General features: G+C 53.3%; 6 protein-coding genes across 6 annotated transcripts; 3 read left to right on the plus strand and 3 right to left on the minus strand.

The window, feature by feature from the left end:
- Positions 1-538: 538 nt before the first annotated feature.
- Positions 539-2604, plus strand: TRIREDRAFT_104790 (tubulin gamma chain; the record flags this gene model as incomplete). The annotated part of the gene is made up of 7 exons (XM_006963128.2): positions 539-666; positions 755-795; positions 943-1109; positions 1230-1412; positions 1497-1790; positions 1849-2313; positions 2374-2604. The coding sequence occupies exons 1-7, from the start codon at positions 659-661 to the stop codon at positions 2602-2604; spliced, it is 1389 nt and encodes a 462-aa protein (XP_006963190.1). The 5' UTR covers positions 539-658.
- A 487-nt stretch (positions 2605-3091) lies between these two features.
- Positions 3092-4225, minus strand: TRIREDRAFT_57282 (uncharacterized protein; the record flags this gene model as incomplete). Its single annotated transcript, XM_006963311.1, has 1 exon — positions 3092-4225. The coding sequence occupies one exon, from the start codon at positions 4223-4225 to the stop codon at positions 3092-3094; it is 1134 nt and encodes a 377-aa protein (XP_006963373.1).
- Positions 4226-4734: 509 nt separating this feature from the next.
- Positions 4735-6114, minus strand: TRIREDRAFT_21737 (uncharacterized protein). The gene is made up of 2 exons (XM_006963002.1): positions 6012-6114; positions 4735-5785 (listed from the first exon to the last, which is right to left on the minus strand). The coding sequence occupies exons 1-2, from the start codon at positions 6045-6047 to the stop codon at positions 5336-5338; spliced, it is 486 nt and encodes a 161-aa protein (XP_006963064.1). The 5' UTR covers positions 6048-6114; the 3' UTR covers positions 4735-5335.
- A 5016-nt stretch (positions 6115-11130) lies between these two features.
- TRIREDRAFT_57430 (glutamate-cysteine ligase) lies at positions 11131-13559 on the plus strand (the record flags this gene model as incomplete). Its single annotated transcript, XM_006963129.1, has 5 exons — positions 11131-11202; positions 11264-11329; positions 11397-11554; positions 11615-12329; positions 12426-13559. Coding segments are annotated over 5 exons (2145 nt in total), but the record flags the coding sequence as incomplete, so codon positions are not given.
- A 1499-nt stretch (positions 13560-15058) lies between these two features.
- On the plus strand, positions 15059-15690 carry TRIREDRAFT_104795 (uncharacterized protein; the record flags this gene model as incomplete). Its single annotated transcript, XM_006963130.1, has 5 exons — positions 15059-15099; positions 15141-15165; positions 15216-15266; positions 15491-15533; positions 15641-15690. 5 exons carry the CDS (start codon positions 15059-15061, stop codon positions 15688-15690), a joined length of 210 nt encoding a protein of 69 aa, XP_006963192.1.
- Positions 15691-25652: 9962 nt separating this feature from the next.
- On the minus strand, positions 25653-26127 carry TRIREDRAFT_57735 (uncharacterized protein; the record flags this gene model as incomplete). Its single annotated transcript, XM_006963312.1, has 2 exons — positions 25653-25832; positions 25903-26127. Coding segments are annotated over 2 exons (405 nt in total), but the record flags the coding sequence as incomplete, so codon positions are not given.
- Between the last annotated feature and the right edge of the window lie 884 nt (positions 26128-27011).

A 27011-nucleotide genomic window follows, 5' to 3' on the forward strand; every position in this document is an offset into this window, starting at 1 on the left:
GCGATTTGTCGTTTTCTCAAGCATTGCGGGCGTTGGAAGGTTTCGAAGCTGCTGCCATTGGCTTCTTCCCCCTTTGATTTTCGGCTAGGGTTTGTGAAGAATGAGCTCTATATATCCCCATGGGCCCTGATGCCTATTCATTATGACGATTTGTTCTTGTTTCCCCCCCAACATCATGATACTGTAATTGTTTGTTGTACGTTTATTGAGGGATGTGGTGGTTGAGGGGTGTAGAGATCTAAAAGTCTAGCGTTTTACAAATGTACAACATGCCATGTTTACTATACACACTGATGCGTTGCCAATGATGACTATCCGTGACGAGTCAGCAACAGCCCAGTAGATCTCACAATGAATATTTTAGAGGTCGTCTGTCTGCTGGACGATTGCATGCGTAGACCACCAACATAGTACGTTGATAGGTACGTGTATCAGACATCTTGGGTACAGTAGTAGCAAAGTACGGTAGGAGTAGCTTCCTTCTTGTGGGGGCGGGGAGGTCGCTATCGATAGGCGGCACTGGGGAAACCCAAGCCCAATGGCAGGTTGTTGCGCTGCGCGTTGGCGCGTCTGGCAGCTACTAAACCTCATCATTCTTCCGAACCACGGGGGGAAGTCGAGAAGCCTTTTGCAGTTTGGAACACCAACGAAATCAGATATGCCGCGGTATGTTCTTCTTCTTGCGCTTTGCCTTATGATTGAGGAAGCTCAGGATTGATTTTGGAGGTCATCTGACTCTTTCCTTGTGGTGTAGCGAGATCATTACCATCCAGGCTGGACAATGCGGTAACAGCAGTGAGTGTTGCGCTTTTGGCTTCTTTTGTTCCCCCCTTTGGGGTTGCGTGCTTTGCGTTGGTTGTTTACTTTGTCGCGTTACCATTTATATGCTAGCCTGCCAGATATGATAGGGTTGGACTGTACTGACGACTCTTGCTTGTCTAGTTGGGAGTCAGTTCTGGCAGCAGCTTTGCCAGGAGCATGGAATCAGCCAAGACGGCAACCTCGAGGACTTTGCGACAGAAGGGGGCGACAGGAAGGACGTGTTTTACTATCAGAGCGACGATACGCGATATATCCCGCGGGCGATCCTGATTGATCTCGAACCCCGAGTATGTTTTCGACCGACCCTTTCCTCTCTCCCTTGTTGTTTTGGCGTTGCCAAGTGTGCTTGGGTAGCTACGTCAAATACTTGGAGTGCTAATTCGTGTGTGTGTTTCTTCTGGGCATAGGTGTTGAATAGCATCCAGACGGGACCGTATCGAAACATTTACAACCCGGAAAACTTTTACGTCGGCAAGAATGGCATGGGCGCGGCGAATAACTGGGGTGATGGGTATCAGAGCGGTGAGGCGGTTTACGAGGATGTGATGGAGATGATAGACCGAGAGGCCGACGGCAGCGACTCTCTAGAGGTGACAAAGACTCCCCATGATTTGGGCCTGCTTCGTTCAAAGCCAAGACCTTTTTGCTGACTGGAACTACTCTCTGCTACGCAGGGCTTCATGATGCTGCACTCCATTGCTGGAGGTACCGGCTCGGGTCTGGGATCGTTTCTCCTCGAGCGGCTCAACGATCGGTTTCCAAAGAAGATCATACAGACGTATTCGGTCTTTCCTAACACGACGAACGCGCCGGATGTTGTGGTCCACCCTTACAACAGCATTCTTTCCATGCGGCGGCTGACGCAGAATGCTGATTCGGTTGTCGTGCTGGACAATGGCGCGTTGTCGCATATTGCGGCGGATAGGCTGCACGTTCAGGAGCCTTCGTTCCAGCAGACGAACCAGCTGGTGAGTGGCGTCTAGGATTCGAGAAGAAATTCTCGGAATGGAAGCTAATCCGTGGTAGGTTGCCACTGTCATGTCTGCGAGCACGACGACTCTCCGCTACCCTGGTTACATGCACAACGACCTCGTGAGCATCCTGGCCTCGTTGATACCCACGCCGCGATGCCACTTTCTCATGACGGCCTACACGCCCTTCACCGGCGACCAGGTGGAGCAGGCCAAGACGGTGCGCAAGACGACGGTGCTGGACGTGATGAGGCGGCTGCTGCAGCCAAAGAATCGCATGGTGTCGACGGTGCCGGGCAAGAAGAGCTGCTACATCTCCATCCTCAACGTGATTCAGGGCGAGGTCGATCCGACGGACGTGCACAAGAGTCTGCTGCGTATCCGGGAGCGCAAGCTGGCGACGTTTATCCCGTGGGGCCCGGCGAGCATCCAGGTTGCGCTGACCAAGAGAAGCCCTTACATGCCCATGAGCCACCGCGTGAGCGGGCTGATGTTGGCAAATCACACGAGCATTGCTACGGTTCGTTTACTTACGTTTCTCCCTCTTTGTGCTTCTTTACTGACCGCAGACTTGGTATAGCTCTTCAAGAGGATATTGAAACAGTACGACGGCATGCGCAAGCGCAACGCCTTCATCGAGGGCTACAAGAAGACGGCGCCCTTTTCCGAAAACCTAGACGAATTTGACGAGGCGAGGCAGGTGGTGTCTGACCTGGTGGCCGAGTATGAGGCGGCAGAAGACGCCGACTACTTGAACCCGGATAACGGAGAGAAGCCCACGTCTGCCGAGACGGATAGGCGAACAGCGTGAGGGAAGGTTTCATGACCGCCCAGGTCTTAGGAGATGGGTGGGTTATTCTGCTTTTTTGGAGCTGCGAAAACATTTTCTTGGAGCGGCTGGCGTTTTTTGGGCAAGGACATGCATTGCGATATATCATTCTATGTTTATTGTTTGCTGCTTTTGATTTCAGCATCCGGCTGGTTCATGACAAATCTAAGTGACGTTGTGCTTTGAAGAACAATCCGTCCAGTATCGGGCAGCCGGTGTTGATGGCAGAACTACCATCAAGACCCAAATCCAACGGGACCCCCTGAGTTTCTTGGCTCACATCCGTCTACGTGATATCGCAGAGAGAGAAACAAGCACTTTTCATTCTTTCCTTTGGTGTCATTACCGTCATGAACCCGAGTCCCGTCTAAACCAAGCTCCGTGGCATAATCCCCCTTTTTCTTTTGGCTTCAGCATCACAACACATAAAGTACATATATATCCCCCCCCTCTCGCTTCAACCCCTCCTTCAAGCCAACGCCTTGGTAGCCATCTCCAAGGCCCCCTCAAACGTCTTGTTGCCACCAATGAATCCCGCGGCATGCACAAAGACGCACCCGTCAACGCCCGCCACGGCATCAAGCTCCGCGTCGCGGAACCCGCGCCACGCCTCGGGCAGTGGTCTCCGGCTCGTAAACGAGTCTGCCGTCTCGGGCACGCACTGCACGCGCCACTTGGCGCCGGGCTGGGTGCTCTCCGCATAGAGCACGTACAAGACGCTCGGCTTGCCGTCCTCCTTGTCTTCCTCCAGGCTATACAGGTGGTCCTTCCAGGGCACGCTCTGGCCCCCGAGGACGAGGATGCGGCCCTCCGGGTCGTGCTTCCGGCGGGCGTCAAAGGCGGTCTGGACAATGGACCGGGCGGGCAGCCACGCGCGGGCCATGAAGTCGAGGGTGCGCTCGAACTCCTCGCCGATGCGCCGGCTGGCCGTCAGGAAGAGCGCGTCCTCGTGGGCCTGGGCGGCGTCCGGGTCGGCGGGCTTCGGGTCGTTCCAGTTGGGGTTGAGGCGGCCGACCATGGCGCCGAGGGTGAAGCCGGCCGAGGAGAAGCGCGGCTCGATGGAGGCGGCGGCGAGGGCGTCGCGCGGGTACTTTGAGATGCCGTTGTCGTGGGCGTCGACGGCCTCGATGAAGGATTCGTAGATTTTGTTGTAGAGCAGCTCCACGTCTGGGCTCTCCTCGCTGACCACCTCCTTTCCTTCTTCTTCTTTCTGTTCTTCTGAGGTAGCAGCAGCAGAAGCAGGTTTATTCCGTTCCTCAGCAAGGCGCTGCGCAATCAGGGCCCGGCCAAAGTGCATGTACACCAGCCCCGCGCTCGAGAGCTTCGTCTGCTTGCCGGGAAACGTCGTCTCGAAGCCGCGCTGGTGGTGGTCGTACCGGTTCCGCTGCGCGTCGTACTCGCCGCCGACGTCGACGACGGTGTGGCACGTCTCGAGGAGCTTCGGGTCGCGCGTGCGCACCAGCCGGCTCTCGCGGTACGTCGGCAGCATGCGCAGCATGTGCACGGCGAGGGCCTCGTCGGCGTGGAAGTGGCCGTTGTGCGTGCCGACGAGGACGGAGGCGGGGGAGTCGGTCTTGAGGCGTTTGGGAGCGGATTCGGCCATTTTTGTGATGAGGCGACGGAACATGTACTAATAAAAAAGAAAAGACTCCTATGTTTGTTGTCGAAATTGGGGGGGAAATTGGAAGGGAAGAAGAAGAATAAGGTAGGAAAAGAGGTAAAAGAGATGAGGCTGGAAGATTGTTTGGGCCTGGGCAGCAGAAAATTGTGTGGAGAGGGCGAGGCGAGGCGGCCAATTGGAGGGGCCCTGCTAGTAAGCACATTTGCTGAGGTGTCCAGCAAGGTGCCCCTCTACATACCTAAGGTACTATATGTAAGGACTGCGGATTTGAGCTTCTGGAAATGGCCCTCTCTCTTGATGAAATGATACGCCATTTTCATCTCCTGGCTTGAATGCCAATGTGCTGATAGTTAAAGGAAATAGAGTCTTGATAACAGTACCTACATTCACATGTCACGACCTGCTGATTTAGATGCAAATAGATGAAATTATGACAATTGGACCCTATAGCAGCAGTTCATACCTACGATACAGAGGCAATACAGAGCAGTGGAACAAGAGAAAAGAAAGAATAAAATGACAAGCTCCGTGACAGAGACCTCCATTCTGCTCCAGGTGTCATTGTGGTTTTTTTTGTTCTTTTCAGTTTTGCCGGCGCAGAGGCTCTTGACGCCCGAGCTGTGAAGACGTGATGATAATCGAACATTTCCTTCCAACAGGTCCCAGATAACGCCAATAAATCAGGAAGCAAGACGGAGAAATCAACTGCTGAAGCAAACTATGGCTCATGAAACAACGCGAGATTTTCTCATCCCACTCAAAGTCGATTCTTCTTCCTCAATCTCGTGCCGCCTCGTCGTCTCTCCCTCCTCGGGATGAGGACGTCATGGTACATTGCAATGCGAAGCAGAACTGAAAACAAAACCAAGAAAGACATAAATCATCCATGCATGTTTTTGCTACGGCACTCGGTGCAGAGTTGTGCCTCGTGCCACATCGCCTGCGAACTCAAGGGGGAAGAGGGGAGAGGTCTGCATGAAAGAGGCTTCCTCTCGCATTCTGCTGCCCCCCCCTCCCCCATATACCACACTGACAGCCCGGCAGGTAGAATCGAATGTATAGTCGAATGCATCAGAGACCACGCATACGAGGCTATTGCCGGACCGGCATGGCCCCTCCGGCGACGATGGGCGTTCCGCCGAGCCCAGTGTCGACGGGCTTGGCGTCGTCAGCCTCCTGCTCGCCCTTCTTGTCGTCGCCGCTCAGCTTCACCTCGCCCTCGGCCGACGTCTCGCGGTTCAAGAAGCTGCCCTCCTTGACGGGGCTCCCCGCCTGGATGCCCGGGACGGAGCCGCGGTGCGCGTGCCCGGGGGCGTTGGGCCCGCCGTTGGTGGGCGACGTCAGGTGCGGGATGTTCTCGGGGACGGGGTGCTGCGAGCCGACGGCGCCCGCATCGACGCCGTCGCCCTTGCCGGCCTTGGACATGGCGTAGTCGCCCGAGTCGAAGTACTTGCGGTCCTTGAGGTGCTTGGCGAAGTGGTCGGATCGCGAGGGCAGCTTGCCGTAAAGGCGGAAGAGCCGCTGCTCGTCGGGCGTGAGTGACTAGAAAAAGTGACGCATTGGCGGGTTAGCTCAGCCTTGTTCTTTCTCTGCAACAATCACCGTGATGCTTTGGATTCTTTGCATCGTTTGACCGCCCTTTGTCGGGCCAAACAACCAGTAGGCGTCGTCGTGGCGGTGCTCCCATCTGGCACCTTGTGGCATCTCTACCCCAACGCTGCTGGGCTTAGGCGGGAGGAGGGGTAAGGAATCGGGTCGGTAAGCTCACATTGATGTCGACCTTGTTCTTCTGGTGAGGGTTCATGGTGGCTGTAGGGTAACGGGAAATGGGAAACGAAGGGAAAGGAATCAATCAATCAATCGGTCGCTCGTCGCACTCGCACAGACAAACGAGGGTTGGCTTCTGGGCGGGCTTCGTATGTCGTCGGAGAAGTCGTCGAGGTCAAGGTCGAGTTCGGTGTGGATTGCGTGCGTCTGTGTGCGTCTGTGTGTGTGTGTGTGCGTTTGCGTGTGCCAGGGACAGCAGCTGATTGATAGGTAAGACAGGCTGTCGTTTGTTCGCCAGCCAAAAGCTGAGAGGGGCGGATGCGGGGGAGGAGAGACAAGCGAGGTCAATCGAGGTTGATGAGGAGGGGCGTGTTGGTGAAGAGAGGGAGATGGAAGAAGGGTCAAGGAGATGGGGGAGGGAAAAAAAAAAAAAAGAGAGAGAGAGAGAGAGAGTGAGTCGAGCGTTGTTGGATTCAAGGTCAAGTTGGCAAATGCTACCTATCAAGGTTGAGATAGAAATAGGAAAGGTAAGATGGAGTGAATCGAAGATAGTAGGTCCCTGAAGGCCAAGGTAAGGTACATAAGGTACTGTAGCGGGAAGAGATCGGTGGAGGACAAGGAGCAGGTGACCCAGCTGAAGCGTCGATTGGATTCCACCCCAAACTGTCCATGTTTAGGGGCCTTTTAGTGACCCTTTAGGGGACCTCGGGCTCAGCTTTCAAGGTTGGTTGGTTCGGCAGTGGAGGCTGGAGCTGCTGCAACCGCTGCCACTGCCCAATTGCCGCTGGGTTCCATGTTTACAGCTTTGGGGGTGCCGTCTCTGGGCTTGATGCCCGCATGCCCAACGGTGGGTTCAGCGCTTGGAAAGTGACTGAATGTTCATTTTTCTTATAATCTCAAGGACTGTCTGAATTTGCAATTCTAAGGTAGTTCTCAAGGTCGGTACGGGCAATATTCATTGTATTGCTGCTCGAAGAGTTCCAGCCATTAGGTTTTAGAGAGAAGGGCGATGATGACATCTCGAGATTGACGTTGCATAGGTACATGTACGTACGTACGTAAGGCATCGCCAAGAGAGGAGCAGCGTGACCAGCACCGAATCAAATGTTGGCAAGGTAGGTAGATAGGTAGGTACGTGATCACCAGCGCAGCTGCTTCGATGCCCCCAAAGAACTTGATAGAAAGTCGACACGCATGTCTGACAGCTGTAGCAAGCCCACCGTTTACGAACCGGATCAAGCCTCGACAACAGTAACAGAAACTGTACATACAAAGTCGACAAGACGATCCTGATGCCGCCACTCTGAATGTTCTGAAACACACCGGGGGTCGTACAGAGAGTATTGCAAGAGCAGATCATGATGATCTGCGGCCACGAGCGTCTTTGCCAAACAAGACAACAATATGTACTGTACTGTACTGTGCTGTGTATACCTTATTTGCTTGTCCTCACTCTCATCACACACGACACAGTCTTGACGCATTCTCATACCCCAATCCTCATGGCACTCATACTAGATAGTAGGTAAGCAACCGTCAGTGACACATGCTCGAGCATGACGTAATCAATGTCACGCTCTCCACCGCCAAACATCACAAACAAAGTGACGTCGTGCGCTGTGATGGCGATGGACGTTTCTGTCTCCTTCTCAAGGTGAATGAAACTGCAGTGGTTGCTGGTTGACTTACCAATGCGTCTGATATACAAGGAATGGACTCGAGGCAGCCGACTAACAGAGCCATGAACTCGCACTGCCAAGCCATCTGAGCGATCCCTCTCTGCTTCACGTCCATCAACTTAGCCACAAGGGGCCAAGGCTCGAATCGAGATAACTCGTTACCCCACGAATCGAGCGGCTCATCATCCTCATCATCACGGTTCTGATGGAACCAGAGGCTCGACGACGGAGCCTTTCTTTCCTTTTGCTGGTTCGGGCCAGTCAGATCTATTCCCAGACACATCTCTCGCCCCCCTCTCCAACACAACCTCAAGTTCAACGCAGCCAGTCACAACCTGCCCAGCCCTCCTTTGTCCGCTTCCTCTCGCCCGTTCACCCTCCCTCCCTCCCCCTCTTACGCCCTTCTAGACCTGACCTGGTCCCGCGAGTTCATCATGAACGAGACTAGGACGAACCATCAAAGTCAATTCTCATCCCCTTCATTCTGCTCTTTCTCTCTCTCTCTCTCCCTCCCTCTTCCGCTCATTGGACGATGGGGTAAGAGGCCATTTGCTGTCTCGCGCACCGGGGCGCTGGACGGCTGCACGCACTTGGCTGATGGAGTTCCATAGGTACTCGTGCCTCTGCCTGCCAACACGCACACACAGACAAGTACTTACTTCATTGAGAACTCTCAAGGAGTCAGAACTGCTGCATTCCTTTTGAGTCGACGCCAGCTGGTTCCATTGCTAAATGGGCCAATCATAAACGACGATCTATTTTCCGAGTTGCATTCCTTCTTCGACACCATTCGGAGCAGATTTTGTCCTTTGAGGAAAACAATGATTGCAATAACAGCCCACCGAATCTGCGTGGCCAAACTCGTCGGTTCATCTTAGAAGCCATCAGGAATGCGCGACGAACAGCCTCTCTTCCACTCATGCATGTATGTATGCATGCACGCATGCATGCACCTGCTAAGCCCACCATGCATCCGTGCATGAATCCTCCTAGAGCAAATGCTAGTAATCAGTCTCTGGCAGGGCGTCGACAGCATTTCTCAGCAGCAAGGGAAAGATGCGATCTGTGGATATTCCCAGCTGTAAACTCCGGTGCGGAGATGCGGACACTTGAGAGCCGCATGGGTTCCGTGCTTTTTGTCGGCTTTCCACGGCGCGACATCATCTTGATGATGAGAGCTGTATCTGCATGATATGTGCATATAGAAAGAAGTTAACAAAGACGGCGAGCCACGAGAGAATGTTTCGGTGAGTGCAAGCATGGACCACCAGCTCCTCTGTTCTTCTAGAAGGGGGGAGAAGCCGTATCTGGAGGTTCTATGCATGTCTTGAATCTCTTGCGCATTGACAAGCTGCATTGTTGCATTCCAGCCATGCAAGGAAGATGCTTCGAATATTGAACCCTGATGGCAAGGACGCCTCATTGTCTACAGAAGAAGGACGCGAAAGGGAAAGCCTGCGGATGATACACAGAGCATGAAGCGATCCCCTTCTGTACGGGCTATCATAATACCTACTGCTCTAGATCATGACGGCTGACTGAAGCTACCGAGCTGCGGACTCGTATGTTGCGTAAGGTATGTGCGTATTTGCGCGTGTACTAGTAGAATGCCGAAAAGCCAAGCCCCGGAGAATCAAATCCGCAGAGATGAATATCCGCAGGGGAAACGGACGCATGCTCAACTGAAGAGTGATTGCAATATACAGGGTTTGTCTGGTTCTTCATCATGAGACACATCATATACATTCACATGACGCAATGCATCCGTTGCATGTTGCCATCCCCAGCCGAGAGCTGGGGGTTTGATGTTGTCGGAGGAGCAGACGACAGCCCTGGAGGGCTTTTCATATAGCGAGATCCCAGCTGTTTGCCAGCTACTTATTTGAAAGGGTTTACCAGGTTTCTAGGTACAATAAAAAGAAAAAAGACTGAGCATTGCGTGAGGCTTGCATTAGTAAGTACGATAAGTTAGTCTGGCGGAATGCGACAAGGAGCAACTGCATCCCAGTAAACCTGCAACTTCAACAATAAACACCCTCTTGCGGGATACCGCATATCACATCACAAAGAAGGCACGGCTCTCTTCCTACCCCATCAGCCCCTTCTTTCACTGCCCACTGCATCAAGATGCTCCTTCCCTCGCGCCGACAGTCCGACAGTCCGAACAACGAGGAAGCGACGTCCCAGCCTTCTCGGGGGGGCTCCATTGTTTGGCAGTTGGATTTCTAAGCTTTCACAAATCTTCGGCTACCGACTTGCCGCGGCGGCTCCACTGCTCCTGCCGTTTAGACCTCTTTGGTTGGGCGGGAGCGGAGAGAGAGCAGGAAGGAACAGGGCGAATGATGTTTCTTTGATCTAAATCATCAGAGATTCTTTCATCTAAGCTACCTAGGTAGGTATTAGTGGTTTTACTGTTAGCGATAATTGAAGCCGCTGCCTGTGATAATCTTAGAATCCTCAGCCGCAGAGGTGGGGGGAGAAATAATACAGTAAAAACTACTGAGGTATCTATGTAGTGGTAGTTTTATAGTAGGTAAAAGAGGAAGAGATGGAAATAGTAGGCACGACACCCAATTGGGTCTGTATTATATCATCCCACTATCATCTCTCTTCTTGTCCATCTACTTCCATCACCTCATCGCATCACGGCCTCCATCATCGCGCCTCAACGTCTGATTGACCTTGTGCCTTACCTTTGGGATCCGTGCTCTCAATCTCCATCGTTTGCCGCATCTTTTTTGTCCGCCTTTAGCATCCCGGTCTGGTCTGCCAACCTTTTGGCGCCCTTCTCCCGGAGTGGGGGCGTCCGTCTTTTGATAAATCGAGAACTTTTTTTTTTCTTCTCTCTCTCATTTACAGCAATAACCAGTCCAACGCCCCCAGTATCGCCATTATCCCTTTTCCTCTGTTGGTTGGACTCGGAAAAAGCAGAGAGAAGCCATAAGGGTGTCCGTCGTCCTCTCTCTTTCTTTGATCGGGGTCCGAGCTTGGAGACATAGCTCTCGCAGTCTCGTGCGGCGTCGCGCCTCTTAATAATCGACGGGGTTCGTGCGACTTCAAAGAGCACGTCTTTGCCTCTGTGCTCGGCGCCTTTGTTTGAGGGCGAAGAAAGGCACGGCGATCTCGTCCGGCTTCATCTTGTTCTTGGCCATTCTTTCTCCAAATCTTTGTCGTTGCATTGTTTGTTTATTTCCATCGTCACTACTGTCGCTCACGGCCATATTCGACTCGTCATAAAGTGTCTAGCTCGCCTCTGGGTTTTCATGCTTGAACATCTTACAACTCTCACTTTTTGAGGTCTTCAGCGCCGTACTTCCAACAGGCCATTTTGCTGCCGACCGCCGACATTTTACTTAACCACTAAGTCATGGGTCTCTTGTGCGTCTTCTCCAGGTGTTTCTCAGTTGGTGATTCAACTAATGGAATGGATGTGTCAATAGAGCCCTGGGAACGGCACTGGAGTGGCCAGAAGCCAAGCTGCGCGCAAACCAAGTGAGAGAATGGGGCATCAGGGTTGGTTGACTTGACATCCACTGTCTTTTTGAGCCTAGATAACCGCTAACATCCCTCACAGCAACTCCTGGAGATATGGAACAAGGCCAAGGGCAAGGAACGGGATGCCATGTTGTGGGGAGATGAGGTTATACGCCCTCACCTCCATCCGGCAGAGCGCCGCTCTCTCTTCACTTTGCTAAACGTTGCCCTAGGTCGAGTATCTTGTCGTCATGTATTCAAAGGATGATCCAAAAGTTCTCCTTTCCCTTCGACAAGCCGAGATCCTCAAGGCTCTCTCCAACAATGAGGCGCTTGCTGAGGCGGGTTCTGTGCCTGCGCTCCAGGATGAGGCGCCTATCGCGAAAACATAGTAAGGCTCTTAGCTCTTTCGCCTTGTCTTTGCTCTATCATCTGACACCATTTCCTACAGCAAAAACAGCGGGGCTCTGCCCGTCTTTCACCCCGAGTTCGGCCGCTTCATGCTCGAGGCTACCCCAGGGAAGCCTTGGGGCATTGGGCTCAAGGAACTCCTCGGAGTTGAGCCCGATATGAAACTCCGGAGGAAGATTGCCAAGGAGCACATGCTGTCCACCGAGTACCCCATCACCCTGACCACCTTCCCCCAGATTGGCGTTCCAGGCCAGTTCACTCACCCCTTTTACCCTCCCTCGGGGCCCAAGCTGCGCTCGCAGTTTGTGCCGGACGAGATTGCCAATCCTCACATCCGCTTCCCAACCTTGGCCGCCAATATTCGCGCCCGGAGGACCCGCAAGGTGCAAGTCAACGTTCCCATCTTCCGTGACAAAAACACACCGATCCCCTGGAAAGATCCCACGGTCAACTACGATCTCCACAACTGGCCCGAAGATGACGACGTCCGCAACGGAGCCGCTCCAGACAACTTCATCCACATGGACGCAATGGCTTTTGGAATGGGGAGCTGCTGTCTCCAGATCACCTTTCAGGCCAAGAACATTGTCGAGGGCAGGGAGCTGTATGATCAGCTAAGTCCTCTCGGCCCCATCATGCTGGCCTTGACCGCAGCAACGCCCATTTACAAAGGCTTCGTGGCGGGCACTGATGTGCGGTGGAATCAGATCAGTCGCTCGGTCGACTGCAGGACACCAGAGGAGCTGGGCGAAAAGGTAAGCAGACCCCTCCTTTTCCTTCGTCATCTCGAGGGTTCACAGTGCGCCTCTACGAATGAGTTGAAATGGTTGTACTGACTGGCATCTACACAGCCCTTGAAGCATGATCGCTGGAGGATACCCAAGTCGCGATATGCCCCCAACTCCACGTACATCTCCACAAACCCTCGACTTCGCCCAGAGTACTTGGATCCCAATCTGGTCTTTGATCCGGACCTCAAGGCCAAGCTGATCGAGGGGGGCATGGATGATCTTTTGGCCACCCATTTCGCCCATCTCTTCATCCGAGACCCCATCGTCATCTTTGAGGAAGACCTCCAGGAGCTTGATTTGACCAAGACGGACCACTTTGAGAACATTCAATCGACTAACTGGCAGCACATGCGGTTTAAGCCTCCCCCAGCTGACAACAACATTGGCTGGAGAGTCGAGTTCCGTTCGATGGAGATTCAGGTGACTGATTTCGAGAACGCAGCGTTCTCAGTCTTCATGGTTCTGATCACAAGAGCGATCCTCTCGTTTGACCTCAACTTCTACATTCCCATCAAGAAGGTGGACGAAAACATGGAGCGAGCCCACGGCATTGATGCCGTTCTCAAGGACAAGTTTTACTTCCGCAAGAACCCCTTCCCACCCCGACCGTCGCGCGCGAATACCGTCTTCAACGACGATAGCCGGCCTGGTTCTGCGATGCCCAGTCGGCCAGGAAGCCCCGGCAGCCTCCCTCCTGTCGAGGAGGAGTACGAAGAAATGACGATCAATGAGATTATCAACGGCTCTCCCGACGGAGACTTTCCAGGACTCATCCCCATTGTTGAAAGCTACCTTGACAGTGTCAACGTCGATGTCCAGACCCGGTGCGAGCTGGCAACGTATCTCTCTCTCATCAGCAAGCGGGCGAGCGGCGAGCTCGACACGGCCGCACGCTGGATTCGCAACTTTGTCGACGCCCACCCCAACTACAAGCACGACAGCGTCGTCGACGACGTCATCACCCACGACCTCATCGGACACGTCGTGGCCATTGGCGAGCGGGAAAGCACCGGCAGGGGCTTTGCCGGGCTGGACGTTCCCGGCCTCTCCAAATTCCTGGGCAACTTCCGCGCCACGTGCGGGCAGGCGAATGCGCCGGATGCCGGCGACAACGTCGAAGAAGCAGATCGTGTGTCGCGGAAGCGGAAGAGCGAGTGGATAGACGGGGCAACAACGGCCGAGGTTGGGGCGTAGACTTTCTTTTCTGAACATGGAGAGAAGCCCTGGAGTTTGGATACCTACCATGTGCGTTGAGAGCAGCAGCAGCAGGTCGTCTGGCGATGTTCACTTCATGGATACCAAGCATGTAATTTCTGTTTTCTGCTGTTGATGATTTTACTGTGTTTTCAGCTATCCCCTATATATATACATATAATGTCAGAGCTGGTGCCACCAGTTCATATGACATCGTCATTAATGATTTCATCGTCATTAATGATTTATTACTATGTTCCTATTGACCCTATACAGTACATTATGAGAGTGTCGATCCCCTACATCACAAGAGGAGCTTATAGTCACCTACTCATCTCCGACATATCCTTCTTCTCCTTTTCCAGATATATATACATAACGATACAAGACGTGGACGTAAGAAGCTATTCAAGGGTCACAAAGAGGACGATATCAACGATACATCTATCATACTAGTCCTATGGTTATAAACTAGTTGCATTCGACATACTACGACAACGGGCATGAAGCCTTTCAAGGGACAAAGAGATGCCCAGTTGGCCATACAACCACTTCCTCCTACTGTACCTAAGTCATGATTGAGTACAACTAGAGTGACATTTACCCTAGACGCGAAGATAGGAATCAAGCCGAATCACGAGTTCCCCATACAGAAGACTCGCAATATACACAGTCTATCCCACCATATTCGCCCCCAAAACACGACCATCATACACAGCCAGTCTGAGCGGAAAGCTATACGCGCACACCGTTCCTTTTCACCTGTTACATAGGAGACCCGACCCGATGCAGAGAGAAACTACCATCACCCCTACCTACACGACAGACACAAGGCACGCCCTAGGCAGAATACATCACCGAAGAAAAAGCACGACATGTCCCGATACCGTCATTTCCAAGCCTTCTTTTTCCCCCCTCGCATTTGCTCTCCCGAATATGCTGGTCACCCGATAATACTAATGGCCCCCAACTACACCAGAAACTCCACTTGAGCCGGTCAAGTCAGTATCAACAACATAAGGGTTTTTTCTTCCCCAACCGAGCACTTTTCCAACGGTAATGTCTCATAGTGTCGCAGCTCGCTTGCATCGTCCCCTGTACACGATACTAGTCGAACATGAGTGTGTCCTTGCAGTGTAGGTACACCATAACATACTGCTACACCGTACCAAGACCGCAAGATCCACCAACTTGATAGATCAACACCCGTTGCTAAAAGAAGATTCGTCTCATGTCTCACAATCTTCAGGTGCCCGAAGCTTCTTGGGACCCCCCAAAAGAGCGTCTCAGTTCTCCAGTCAAGCCATCAAATACTAGACAAACAGGGGAGGGTGTGCGAGATCTAGCCCTTATAAGTTGGAAGGGAGGGGAGGGGAGCATCTGGCACGGCTGACATCAGATCTCTTTGTGCCGGCCGCCATTCCAGCCGTCAGTCTGCGTCAAGATACCAGATGTCTCCTAAGATAGAAACATCGGCATCGGAAACTGACCAATAAACGATGTCCCTTGGAATCGCTCCCGCTCCCCATCTTGGTGTCGTGTATGTCAATGATGGAGGGCCGGAAATCTCATCGCCCACAGGAACGGCAGCATGATCACCTTCCAGGTCAGTCAGAGTGAGTGAGAATTGTAGAGTAGCAACCCGGTAAATCGTAGCCAAGATCATGGTATACCGCGTCTTTCAACACCACCGAAGAGGCAGATAAGGTACGTACGTGACTGCTAGAGCAGCCAGGTCGCCGAGACGCTCGGCTCCGGCCTAGCAGCCTGACGAGGGCATGCGATAACACGACGGGGCACCGGCATCTCGCTGCCTTGCGACGGTCCTTACCCCCGGTAACTGCTGTCAAATCAAGGCTGGAATGGAGCCCGTCAGGTGGCCTTTCCCACCAGCCTGTGTTTCGGAGGACAACCGATCTGTCGGTCAATAGCATTCCGCGGAGGACCCTTGCTTGAGCAAAGGCGTTGTCTCGGGTGTGTCTCCCGCTGGACAAATCCTCTTGCTGATTACTACTACCCCAGGCAAGGTCTCAAGGCATACAGACGTGTCTGATAATGCTACGATACTGAAACCTTGCCAGTGGGGGAGAAGGAACAAGACTTGTCAGGGGCATCGGAAGTCTCTGTTTGATGTCTCACACTCTGCTGGCAGCGCGTGGCAGTGAACACATTGGAGTACCGACATGTGAGAACTGACAGCTACAGGCTCTCACGCTCCTGTCATTTCAAAGACTTCTTCATTTGGGCATTCCCATGACCGGGGAGAATGGGAGACAGCGTAACTCGCTTGGTGATAGCGTTGACAAGGATTTTCACCTCGGGACACAGTACAACTATTTGTGTTAGTATCGGTTAACAAGAGGAAGACATGCAATAGGGCTCAAGTAATGCCAGAGAAAAAATGACAGATCAGCACTTACCTGGTCTTTTTGATTTCCTTGGATTAACCAAAGGCCCTTCCGCTGTGTAAAGCACACGGCGGCCATTCATCAAGGCGGCTCGCCCTCCAGCGCTGGAGTGCCATATGACGGCTCGTACAAGAGCAACCTGAAAGGGGGGTATGGTAACCGGCCTGCCTTGAAAATCTAGACTCTCGGTAGGACTCGGTACGAAGTAAATCGCATGATTCGACGGAACCATGCTTGCAGGTTCAGTTGTGGAAGGCAAAGGCTCCACGTTTGCTTCTTCAGCTGTGGATCGGACTTGTGCGGTGCCTTGCGAGGAGGTGTACAGCACCGTAAGCCAGGGAGGGGGTGGCTTGGGATGATTGGGATGATACGGCGTCTGTAGGGATTGCAAGAATGACACCGGTCTCGCCGGCAGCCTCCCAAATGGGCGGGCGTTCGTGATGCAGTTCGGCTGAGATTGCGATTGATCGTATGGAGCCTGTTCAACATCCATCTGCCCAGCTTGCCAGCTCAACTCCACATCTCGCAGTCGGTGGAGCAGTATGTAGTATGTACGCAGTACGCATGTATCATGCCAAGTGGAGATGAACCGCAAACACGGAACTGGGCAGCAAAAGTCCAGAGACGGTCGAGTCCCAAGTCTGCAGCAAGGAGGCGTCAATAGTCTTGATTGACAGGGAATAAAGCCTGGTTGCCGTGTCCTGATGCATCGCGAAGTCGCAGGAGCAGTGGGGATAGGGGGGCGTGAGGAGTTTGCCGCCGGCAGAGATCTTGCGGCAACAAAGAATGACCTCCTGATCTGATCTGATCTGGCCACTGGGACTCTAGGGGCGATCTGCGGCCATCAATTGGGGCTGGACGCAGCTCGCTGGGACTGGAAGAGGGCGTGCGAGGTGTGCGTAGCAGAGGAGGCGTGTTCGTAGCAAACCATCAAACGCTGTGGATAGTGGGTATGGTCTCTCTTGTTGTGCAGGCCGCCGCCTTGTTTGGAAGCGCAGAGAGTCCGTTGCTTGTCTGGCTGGAGCCGGGCCTGAAGCTGGAAACTGGACGCCGACCATCTGCCAGACCCTCATATCCCTTGCCTCTTGGAAATGATGCCCGAGCGGAGAAATCTGTCCGGCCGGCCTGTCTGATTTGGTCCCTTGTAATCGTGTCTTAGGTTGCTTCAGCCGCAGAATCCCAGTTCTAACGTCACCGGCACACAGAAGGGAGATGCGACGGGGGCCACGTGCCGACTTGGCCGTTGAAGGGAAGAGAAGAAAAAGGAATGAAGACAGAGACGAGAATAGCCGCAGATGCTAAACATAGCAACAACAACAGCAGCAACAACAGCAGCAACAACAATAACAACGAGCAGTGCTCTATCGTAGCACCTGGATTTGCATCGCCAGGGGCATGTGCTCCTCGCGTATGTACAGTACTTGCAATGGGCCGGGGCAGCGCGTTAGTCTGCAGTATAGTAGGTAGTTGAGCAGTGCAAAGTCAGTGCTCGCATGCATCTTGTTTTGTCTCCGGGCAGATCCGTTGGTCCACTGTGCGGCTGAAGGTGTTGGCGCGCTCATCGACTCCAGAGATGTTTCGGAGATGGCCAGGCCGGGTCAGAAGCTAATCTCGCCGAACGTGCATGGCTTGAGGAATCGGCGAACTTGGTGTTGCATCTAGTGTCGGCTAGTTTTTCTCTTGCTGCGCTCTCGCTTGCCCCAGATATACGATGCTCCGCTCACAGTTGCTTGGATGGGTAGATGCAGTCCATGCTCTTGTACGATCGGCCCATATCTGACAGGCGAGTCAACTCTTGTGACAATTGGACGGGACACTCCAAGAAATGGTTTATCGTCACGGCATCGATCGCCCCTTGTGCCGCAGCGCAACGATAACTCCAGGTTGCCCGGCGCCCCCCTTTCTTGTGGCCAAAAGTCCGAATCCCCTGTCATAATCTGAGTCGATCTTACTTCCCATGTGCTCAAAATCCCTTGGACCCCGTGGATCGGAACCTCCTTGGCAACGGTGTGAAGGCAAAAGTGGCTCAAGTGACGCCCACCCCTTCCAGCAAGCGCCCACCGGCTTTCATGGCGCAGGTTGGTTTTTCATGTGTGAAAAGGGTTTCAGGGCAGTGTGTCCTGGTCCCGAATTCCTGTCGAGTGGGAATCGGCTGGGATACAAGGCAAGCTCCTCGCATTGGACCCATGGCGATAAAGCATTCTCGTACCGAGTACTCCGTGCTTGTGCTCGACAGATGGGCCATCACCGGTGCGCGATGCCGCAGCGAGATGATATGGCAAGGCACAGCAAACCGGCCCATTTCGAGTTGTACGGGCGACAATGCGAGGCCAGGCCAACTCCGCTCCTCGTCTGCGAGTATCCGCCTGAACCGGCCGTCGATACGAGAAAATCGTCGATTTTGCTTCCGTGTATCCAGCACGAGCCGGCGCGTGTCAGTGACAGCCGCACCCGGGCGCCAAGTCACAAGTGTTTCTGCTGTCAAATCCTGGCGTTTGCCTGTTCCTCGCCTTGCTGCTTTTCCTGTATAGCATAGCGTTGCCGCGAAACAATCCCCTCCCAGATCTTCGAGAACGATTGCCTGTTCCCTTTTGCTTTCTGCTCTCCTCTCTCGTGTGCTGGGCCCTCCGCCGATCGGAAGGCGAAAGAGGCCGCCAAGTCGAAGAAAGCCGCATGGCTGAGACTCTGGACCCGCGTGGCTGGCTGCGGGCTCATATGAACATGAGCAGGAGTTGACTCCCGGCAGCTGCTCACGGCCACCATTGGCTGCAGTATCCTGGCTGTGGCTTGAGTGTTGAAGGTCTGGATGCTTCCGATATCATCAAAGTCAGTCAGTCAGTCAGTGCGGTCGGTCAGCAAGTGAGTCGAGCCAAGGGTAGGAGAAGACGATGACAAAGTAAGGGAACAGAGTGGCCTTTGTTTGTGATATCGGGCGAGAATGGCAGCTGAGCTGAGCTGAGCTGAGCTGAACTGTAAGGTAGTTCCTTCCCTATCTGTCGCTCGCTTGGAGCTGGGTTAGAGCGAAGGTACCCTGCCCTGGGCTGTACCTGCCGCTGTGCTGGCAAGAGCACCGTCACTCTTGTGTCCGGTGATGCGAGGTACTACAAGCACAACTGGCGCACAGATAAGATAATCCGGCTCCTTTAAGTAGGTAGTACCTAGGTACCTCGATGATGATGCTCCATCCGCCTAACAGCAGAATTCCGGCGATTCGATACTATCGCCAAACCGAGCTTCTACCCAAGCTGCTCCGCCAGAGACCGCCGTCAACGATCAGCGATGCCCTCACCCAGGAGTGGAAATGACTCGAGATCCCCTCCTGCTTCACACGGGACCCGGGATAATCAAACCATGCCCTCAGCTCTGCCCTTGCTGCCGCTGAGCCCCGGCTCGTCACATCACCTCCCCTCAACCCCCCTTTCTGGCTGGTGGGTTGCGCAGCATGAGGCTTTGGAGCCATCAACGGCCATTCACATGACGCATACGCGCACTCGTGCATACAGTATACCCAAGGCAGTATGCTTGGAGCAGTAATACTACAAGGTAGTTTGCCTGCCGGTGGAAAGGTACTTGTGGTTTCCTGCATGTTTGCATACTGGGATGGTGTAGAGAGTAGGGAGGTGGGTGGGCAGGTACGGTATGTATATCGCGTATACATACACTGCCTGCACTGCACACAAAGCACTGCGCATGCCCTGGTGATACCACCGAATCGAACTGCTGCATATGCCATGATGCCCAAAGGTAACCATGGCTGGGCAGCCTCCGGGACTTGACGGAAATTGAGATCAAGATTCCAACTCCGATCAAACGGGCTGTGCCGTTTGCAAAGTCGTTGCGTAACCGGGGAAGGGGGCGCGAGCGATGCAACCGCCGTCGCTACGAAAACCAACAGGTCTTTTTGACGATGACCTGTGTTGACTATACCGTCTTTGTTGTCAACTCGTAGAGCGAGTGCAACTGTCTGCTTGGCTTATAGTTAGTCCGTCGTACGACGTGACAGATAGCATTGCCAACACGTACGGGAAACGACTTACATACTAGTAATACTAGTAGCTCACAACCAGGACGACTCGCAATCTATGCAAAGCGAACCGAGCAGCGTCTCCTGCCGTCTTCCATGTGATCCATGTGATGTGATGTGATTGATGTATTGATTGGGACAAGACGAGATGAGACGAGGGCAAGGCTGTGTCTTCCAGGCACACGGCAAGGCGTGTGTGGGACGGCCCACGATCGCTGCAGGGTATTGCTCCGCGTGGTTTTGGTTTGTTGGCCATTGCTCGCGATCGATGCAGGGGGCGGCTGGTAAGCTGTGGCTTTTCCGGGATTCGACCCTGGCTCACAGCTGTTCCCGAGGAGTCGTGATGCAACCTCGTGTGTAAGCGTGGGAAAGCAGGCCCACGGGTACAGATTGTCTGTGACTCGTGCCCGTACAAGGGCAACATCAGCGGTCCCCCAACAGCTTATCTTGATCCTTTCCATTGTTTGGGCCACATACATACCTAGCCTCATAACCAATATATCACATTGCCTTACCGCAACACTCTTCAAAAAGCAAGCAAATCAGACCACTTCAGCTCGCCTAGACAAGCCGCAGCCCCATACATGAACAACTCGCGGGCCACGAATGAAAAAGAGAAGAAAAGCACAGATTCAGCCTCTTGACCAGGGATAGGCATCTCCTTTGAAGTACAGTCTGCTCCAGTCATCTTCTGTTCGCCTGCGAATCAACACGGGGGTACAGGAATACATTCGTACAATCGCACTTCGCAAACGCGCACTGCATGCCAAAAACGGCATTCTTGTCTCTCAATATTGCCATGCGCAAAGGAGACAACAAGCCCTCTTTTGTTTCCCCCTCCCCACCCCTGCCTGCAAAGACGCGGGAAGCAAACCGAAGGTCTTCTAGGACGCGATGCAACAGTTGAAGAAAAGTGAGGTATTAGAACAAAGATGAAAAAGAAAAGAAAATAGATAGCATCTCGTGGCATTTGCCATGCATTCTCTGTGCTCCGTCCGTAATACAAGCTTAACGCCACCAAGCCGGGCAGCTTTCCCCCTAGGTCTACCTCTAACAAGACTCTGTTCAAACACGGCAGCTTGCCCATTCACCTACGCTTTGCGAGAACAATACGTCACCGAGTGATACCAGACGGCACCTTGGAGACATATGTCCTGTATCCTACATGAGATCTACACCTAGAATGATTCTATATAAACAATCGCAGTTGATTCCCAGTCGCGAGTCGGAGAGATGCTAAACTCGAGTTTAACTGACTCAGCTCGACTCGACTATCGTCCTAACATCCTCGGTTGGCCCTGAAGGAGCACACTCCTTATACAAAGGTACTGCTAGACCCAACGTATCTCTCCCTCACATATAACAAATCATCTGCATCTGCATCTGCATGCACCTATAGCCAACTCCATGCCCATGCCCATGCCCATACCCACGTCCACGTCCACGTCCACAAACCACCGTTCCACAACACTTCGTCCGCGGCGTCACTCCCATGTTTACAAGAGCAAAGCAAAGAAAAGAAAGTAAGAAAAGCCTAGTGTACCCGTAACACACGTGTAGTTCACTCTCTCTCTCTCTCTCTCTCAATAAGCCTTGTGGACGCCAAAGGCCAACGCACACACCACAACACACACACACACAAGGGGGACGGGCGCACGAGGAGGGGGAGCACCAAAGGGCACAAGGAAGCACAAAGCATGAGAGCCGTGCCACAGACGCAACCCAAAAACGATGCTCTTGCAACACAGCGCAACGCAAGAAAAGAACAGAAAGAAAGACAAGATTCCGCGTCTTGTGTCCGATGAAGTCCAGCAGGCTCCCCGCCTGTCCGATCTCTTTCGGCGACCCCCCTCCCATCTCTATGTGAACCCCCCCTTCCCCGCCCCCCCTTTTCCCTTTTTCCTCACTCTCCAGCCTCGTACGACCTCTAAGATCAGGTGTATCCTTTTTCTTTCCTCAGTTTCCTCTCATGATAGGCAGATACTACTAGTACTGCTCTGTGCTTCGCACACAAGCCCTTGAACAAGTGTACTTCCTGCTCCCTGTTTCATGCAACATACATACCTACCTACCTACCTACCTTGCATGCACACGCACTCCTTGTACTCCGTACGCCCGCCACAGTAGCAGGCCAGAGCAAGACCTGCCTTGTTTCCTCCATCTCGGCTCCTTCCAGCAGCAGCCCTTTTCTTTTCTTTTTTTGCCCCCATGTATCATCTTGCATGCGTCTTCCCACACGCACTCACTCGCCCAATCACTCCTCATCTAATCGCCCTTGCATGACACGCCGGACCTCTTCCCGGCCCGTGGCTTCTTTTATCCCCTTCCCTGCTTGATGAGATGTGATGAAATTTTATGACGAGTCTCTTCTTCTACCTTTCTTGCTGTTGCTGCTGTTGTTGCTGCTGCCAGTCGTCCTCCAACGCGGCTACGGCAACAACACCCAGATGGACAGTGAATGGAGATTGGTGCCAGAGAATGTGGCGTCCGCCCAAGTCCACGCTTGTTGCTTCTCCCCGACTTAGCGATGAGCCAAAGTTGCCGAAGCTCCAAGGTATCATCTTCTTGTTGTCCCTTGTCAATTTTGTATCATGTCTCACTAACAAGAGCCATGTCGTGGCTTCTGTCCCTCTTCTCCTCCCGTGCGTCATGGACAAGAGCGATTGATTGATGGATTGATTGACTGATCGATTCATTGCCAGCAGAGCGCATCCCCTGCTCTGTGCTCTCATCCGTGTCCACGAGGGGGAAAAGCCCACTACCTAGTTGGTGGCCTATTTCATCATTCAAAATCTCGGCCAGTTAGACTAGGAAAGAGGTCCGAGTTCTTTCACCCCCGTATGTACACGGAGCACCACATGGCAAGCGAGGGGGGGGGGGGGGGGGGGGGGGGAGAAGAAGGAAAATCGCCGCCAACGCTATGTTTGCATCGGACTCTCCGAGGCACGGCACGGCCCCGGATGAAAACGAACGAACGAACGACGACTGCTCGATGCCGAGTGGGTAGATGAATCGAACCTAGTAGTAGGAGTAATAGTAGCAGTAGCACCGCTGCTTTAGCCCGGGCCATTGTGCGTTGGGGGTGCCGTTCTAGATGGGCCTTCATCGAGATATGAGATGATGTAGTGTAAGTCCGGGACCAACAAGCCATCTCGTTGCATGATGCAGGGATGATGCCCGTCCTTCCAATCAAGTCTTCCAAGACGAGCAAGAAAAGAATCCCAGGAGTTGTCAAACCACCGGCCAAGAAAGATGAGATGGATAGGCAAAGGCGGGGAGGGTCATGATTCCCTTTTCCCACCTGCGAAGCACAAGCAGTGACACATGCAATATCGCACCTGCAATACTGGCGTCCTCCCTCTATCTCTCTCTCTTTCTCTCTCCTCTCTCACCATCTCTCCCCACTCTGCACGCGGTGCCCTCCCGCTCACACAAAGCATCTCGCCGGACAATGATAGGCCCCCTCCCCTCTCTCCCCTTCTCCCCTTCGCACCTCAGGCCTTCTTGTCTCCTCGCCTTTGTCCTATCATCCATCTTCCCATTCCGTAAGGCCATGCATATCCGTCGCTGCAGCTACCCGCCTGCCGATCCGTCCGCCGTCAGTTCTCACCCCTTCAAAGCCCGTCCTGTCCGCGGCCTTTTTGTCCGCGTCAAAGGAGGCCCCCAACCTCTCTCTCTCTCTCTATCTATCTCTATGTTCTTTCTGCTTTCCGTTCCTTCTTTTATCCGGTCACTCCCCCTTTTTAATGTCTTTGCTATTTACGTATGTAGCCGGATGCAAGTTCTATCGCCTGCATGAGAGGGGGCAGAGCAAACAGCTGAAGGATTCTTGTAAGAGAAGCAGATTGGTGCAAGCGAGGGAGAATGGTATACTACTACTGCACATGGAATAACATGCAGATGTAAGCCTCGCTAATGTCGGCTCCCATGTCCCTTCTTCCCTCTCTCTCTTCTCTCTCTCTCTCTCTCTCTCAGAGAGAGAGAGGTTCATGAAGTTGCCTCGTTTTTACACACTCCATGCCGTATACAGATAAGACGGTTCTAAAGCCCCCATCACGATGAATAGTAGTGGTAGTAGTATTAGTTCGTGAGGAGGTTTCCGTGTCCACAAGACAAGTAAAAAAGCAAAGATAAAAGATACTAGAGAGATCAGCCTACTACAAGGACCGTTGCAAATGTAAATCTCCGTCCACAGAAGCAAAGCCCTCGTGGCGGGTCACGCCATATCCCTTTGACGAAAGCAAATGTTGGTTCTGCAAATGCTGCTGCAACAAACAACACCCCACCACCAAATAAAGTAACAGGAGCAAAGCAAAGAAAAGAAAAGGAAGAAAAAAGAAAAGAGAAACACGGCGCTAGAACCCCCAGCCCACCCCCCTCCAGCTATTGAACAATAGGTACCTTCCACGCATACACGTGCCAACCGCCGCGAAGAAGAAAAAGAAAAAAAAAAAAAGGTGAAGAAAAAGCAAACAAACAAGAAGACTCTGTTTATAGAACACTAATAGAACAAGCAGTCGAAGGAGAACAAAGAGAGTGTGTCCTTCTTTCCTCCACGATCTGCCCTCTGCCCAGCTTACGTACTCACTCTCCCAAAATACCTACACCCAGCCTCGCCCATCAAATCGACAAAAAGAAAAACAAAAAATCAGCACTAATAACACATACGGTTCCCTTAGCCGCGGACCGAGTGCTACAACCTAATCTCACTTCCAACGCTTCTCTACCCGAAACACACACAGCGTCACTTGATCTCTCTCCTTCCCCTCCCCTCCCCCCCCCGTCACCCCTCCAAGATCTCGTTCCCTTCCCTTTTTTCTCTACCCTTCCACCCCTTGCCCCCCCCCCCTCCCTCCTCCCATCCCGATCCTTCTACTAGTACTAGCATTACTAAAATAGCAAGATGAACCAATCACCGTCGCATTTGCCTGCAAGAGCTTAGCCTAGCCTGCCCTGCCTTGCCTTGCCTCGCCTGCTTGCCTACTAAATTGCGAACCTATGACGCGCACCACGGGTAGGTAAGGTAGACATCGTGGTAAGATGGAGACCAAACAGAAGGACTCTGGCGATGGACACTGCATTAGGTACGCAAAGAAGAATGAGAAACAAGGCCAACAACAGTAACCTAGAGGTACCATCACACAGACGAGACGTCAGAGTTCATTAATCTTTTTGTTCCATTTTTTATCTCTGCCATGGCAGTGGTACCGGCGAGGTAATGGCAGAGGCAGTAAGCTATTTTGTCTAAAGTCCTGAGCAGTTTTGGCATCATTGTCCCCGAGACGAACCATCATCATGAGAAGGAAAGTTGCCCAGAGCCTGGAGTATATATGTGTATATATAGTGAACGCCTGCGATGCCCTGGCGATGTGCCGCCCAAGTCCAGTGAAAAAGGGTAAGAAAGAAAGCCGAAAAGAAAGGTATCCCCGCAATCAAAAAGACACATGTACAGTAAAACCCTCAATGCAGGCCCTCGAATAAATGAAATGGGTATTTTGATCTGCAAAAGATTTTGGTTTCTTTGACTCAGAAAATGTTCATCGTTTCTTGGGATCATGAATGCGCTCGCTGCTCCAGAGTCCCCACGCCTTGCAAGGATCAGGAAGCACGGTGCAAAAGGATGCAAAGATCTCGTCGAGGCTCTCGAATGCGAGCCGCGCTCTAGCTTCGCTCCTCGGGCTTAGGGCGTAATGACCTTGCTTCCAGCTGGCGCTTACGCTCGAGCTTTGCGTAGTGGAGGCCGCAGGCATTGCACAGCGTTCTGGCACCATCGGGTCCCCGTCTCCATTCTGGTGTGTCGATGCGATTGCAGCTGTGGCATCGGCCAGGAGGAGCAGCGCGCTGCCCATTGTTAGCGGAGGCCCCTCGGCACAAGACGGCAGTGGCTGGAATAGGCGTCTTGTCAACTTACCCCTCGGCGCTTTTTGACTTCCGTCATGCCATATGGTGGCTTGATGGAGTCTCCATACATGGGGACGTCTTGGTCTTCTTCGTAAGGACCCTTTGGTGGCTTGGCACCTTCGCGGGCCCTCTCGCTCTGCAGCGATGCCACGATCACCTCTCTGCATTGCTCAAGAGAGCGTTTGAGGTACTCGACGTTGGAGAGCATGTCGCTCACTTCCCGTTCAGTCGGGAGGCGCTCAGGGATGGGTTGAGATCCGTGCTGTTCCTGGGCAATGCGGCCATAGGCCTCGGCGAAATTGAAAATGGTACGCGAGCAGGTCCCAATCTACAGACATGATTAGCCCAACTTTCTTGCTTCAGCTGTGTACGGGTTGGTTGGTTACTCACTCTGCTCAGAGCCTCCTGGTAGCTCCAGCTTTCGAACGATCGGGAGGTCCCGTTGTCGTATCGAGCTCTGGCAGCGTACTCGGCCTCTTCAGCATGCGTGGGCGCCGGCCTAGCATCGTACTGCCCCGGCAGATGCGAAGCCGGGTGACCTCGAGGCGAAACCTGGTAAGGAGGGAGCGGCTGCTGGCCAGGAGGGAGCTGTGCCGGCTGGTAGGGAACAGAAGTCGGCGGCGGCGGCGGTTGGGAATACACGCCATTCAGTGAGCGGTGGTCAGACGGCTTCGGCGGCTCGGCCATATGATGGGAAAGGGGATGAGCATCGTGCTTCGTCGGAGGGGTTGACCGGCGCTCAGGCACGGGCGGCAGGCCGGGTCTGCCGTTGCTAAAGGGTGGTCTGGGGGAATCCGAGTAGGGAGCGTGGCTCTCCTGTCGAGGAGGGAAAGCAGCGGGGTGCAGAGGCTGCGATGAGTGCTTGTCGGCCTCGGGATACTGTCGAGCAGAAGGGGCAAATGGCGACGGTAGGCTTGAGCCAGGCTGCAGAGGAGGATGCGCAGGCGGGGGGTACTGCCCGGGTCGCGCACCGGAGATGACTTCTGAGATTGAAGGTAGTGACTGACGAGTCGAGGACTCGTTGTCGGGGGACGGTCGTCGAGGCTCTGAGGAGATCATGTTGGCGACGCTGGGTCCTGATGAGGGCGGGTGGGAATAGCTGGTGGGATATGGCTGCGG

This window comes from Trichoderma reesei (assembly GCF_000167675.1).
Source record: "Trichoderma reesei QM6a unplaced genomic scaffold TRIREscaffold_4, whole genome shotgun sequence".
Lineage (NCBI taxonomy): Eukaryota > Fungi > Ascomycota > Sordariomycetes > Hypocreales > Hypocreaceae > Trichoderma > Trichoderma reesei.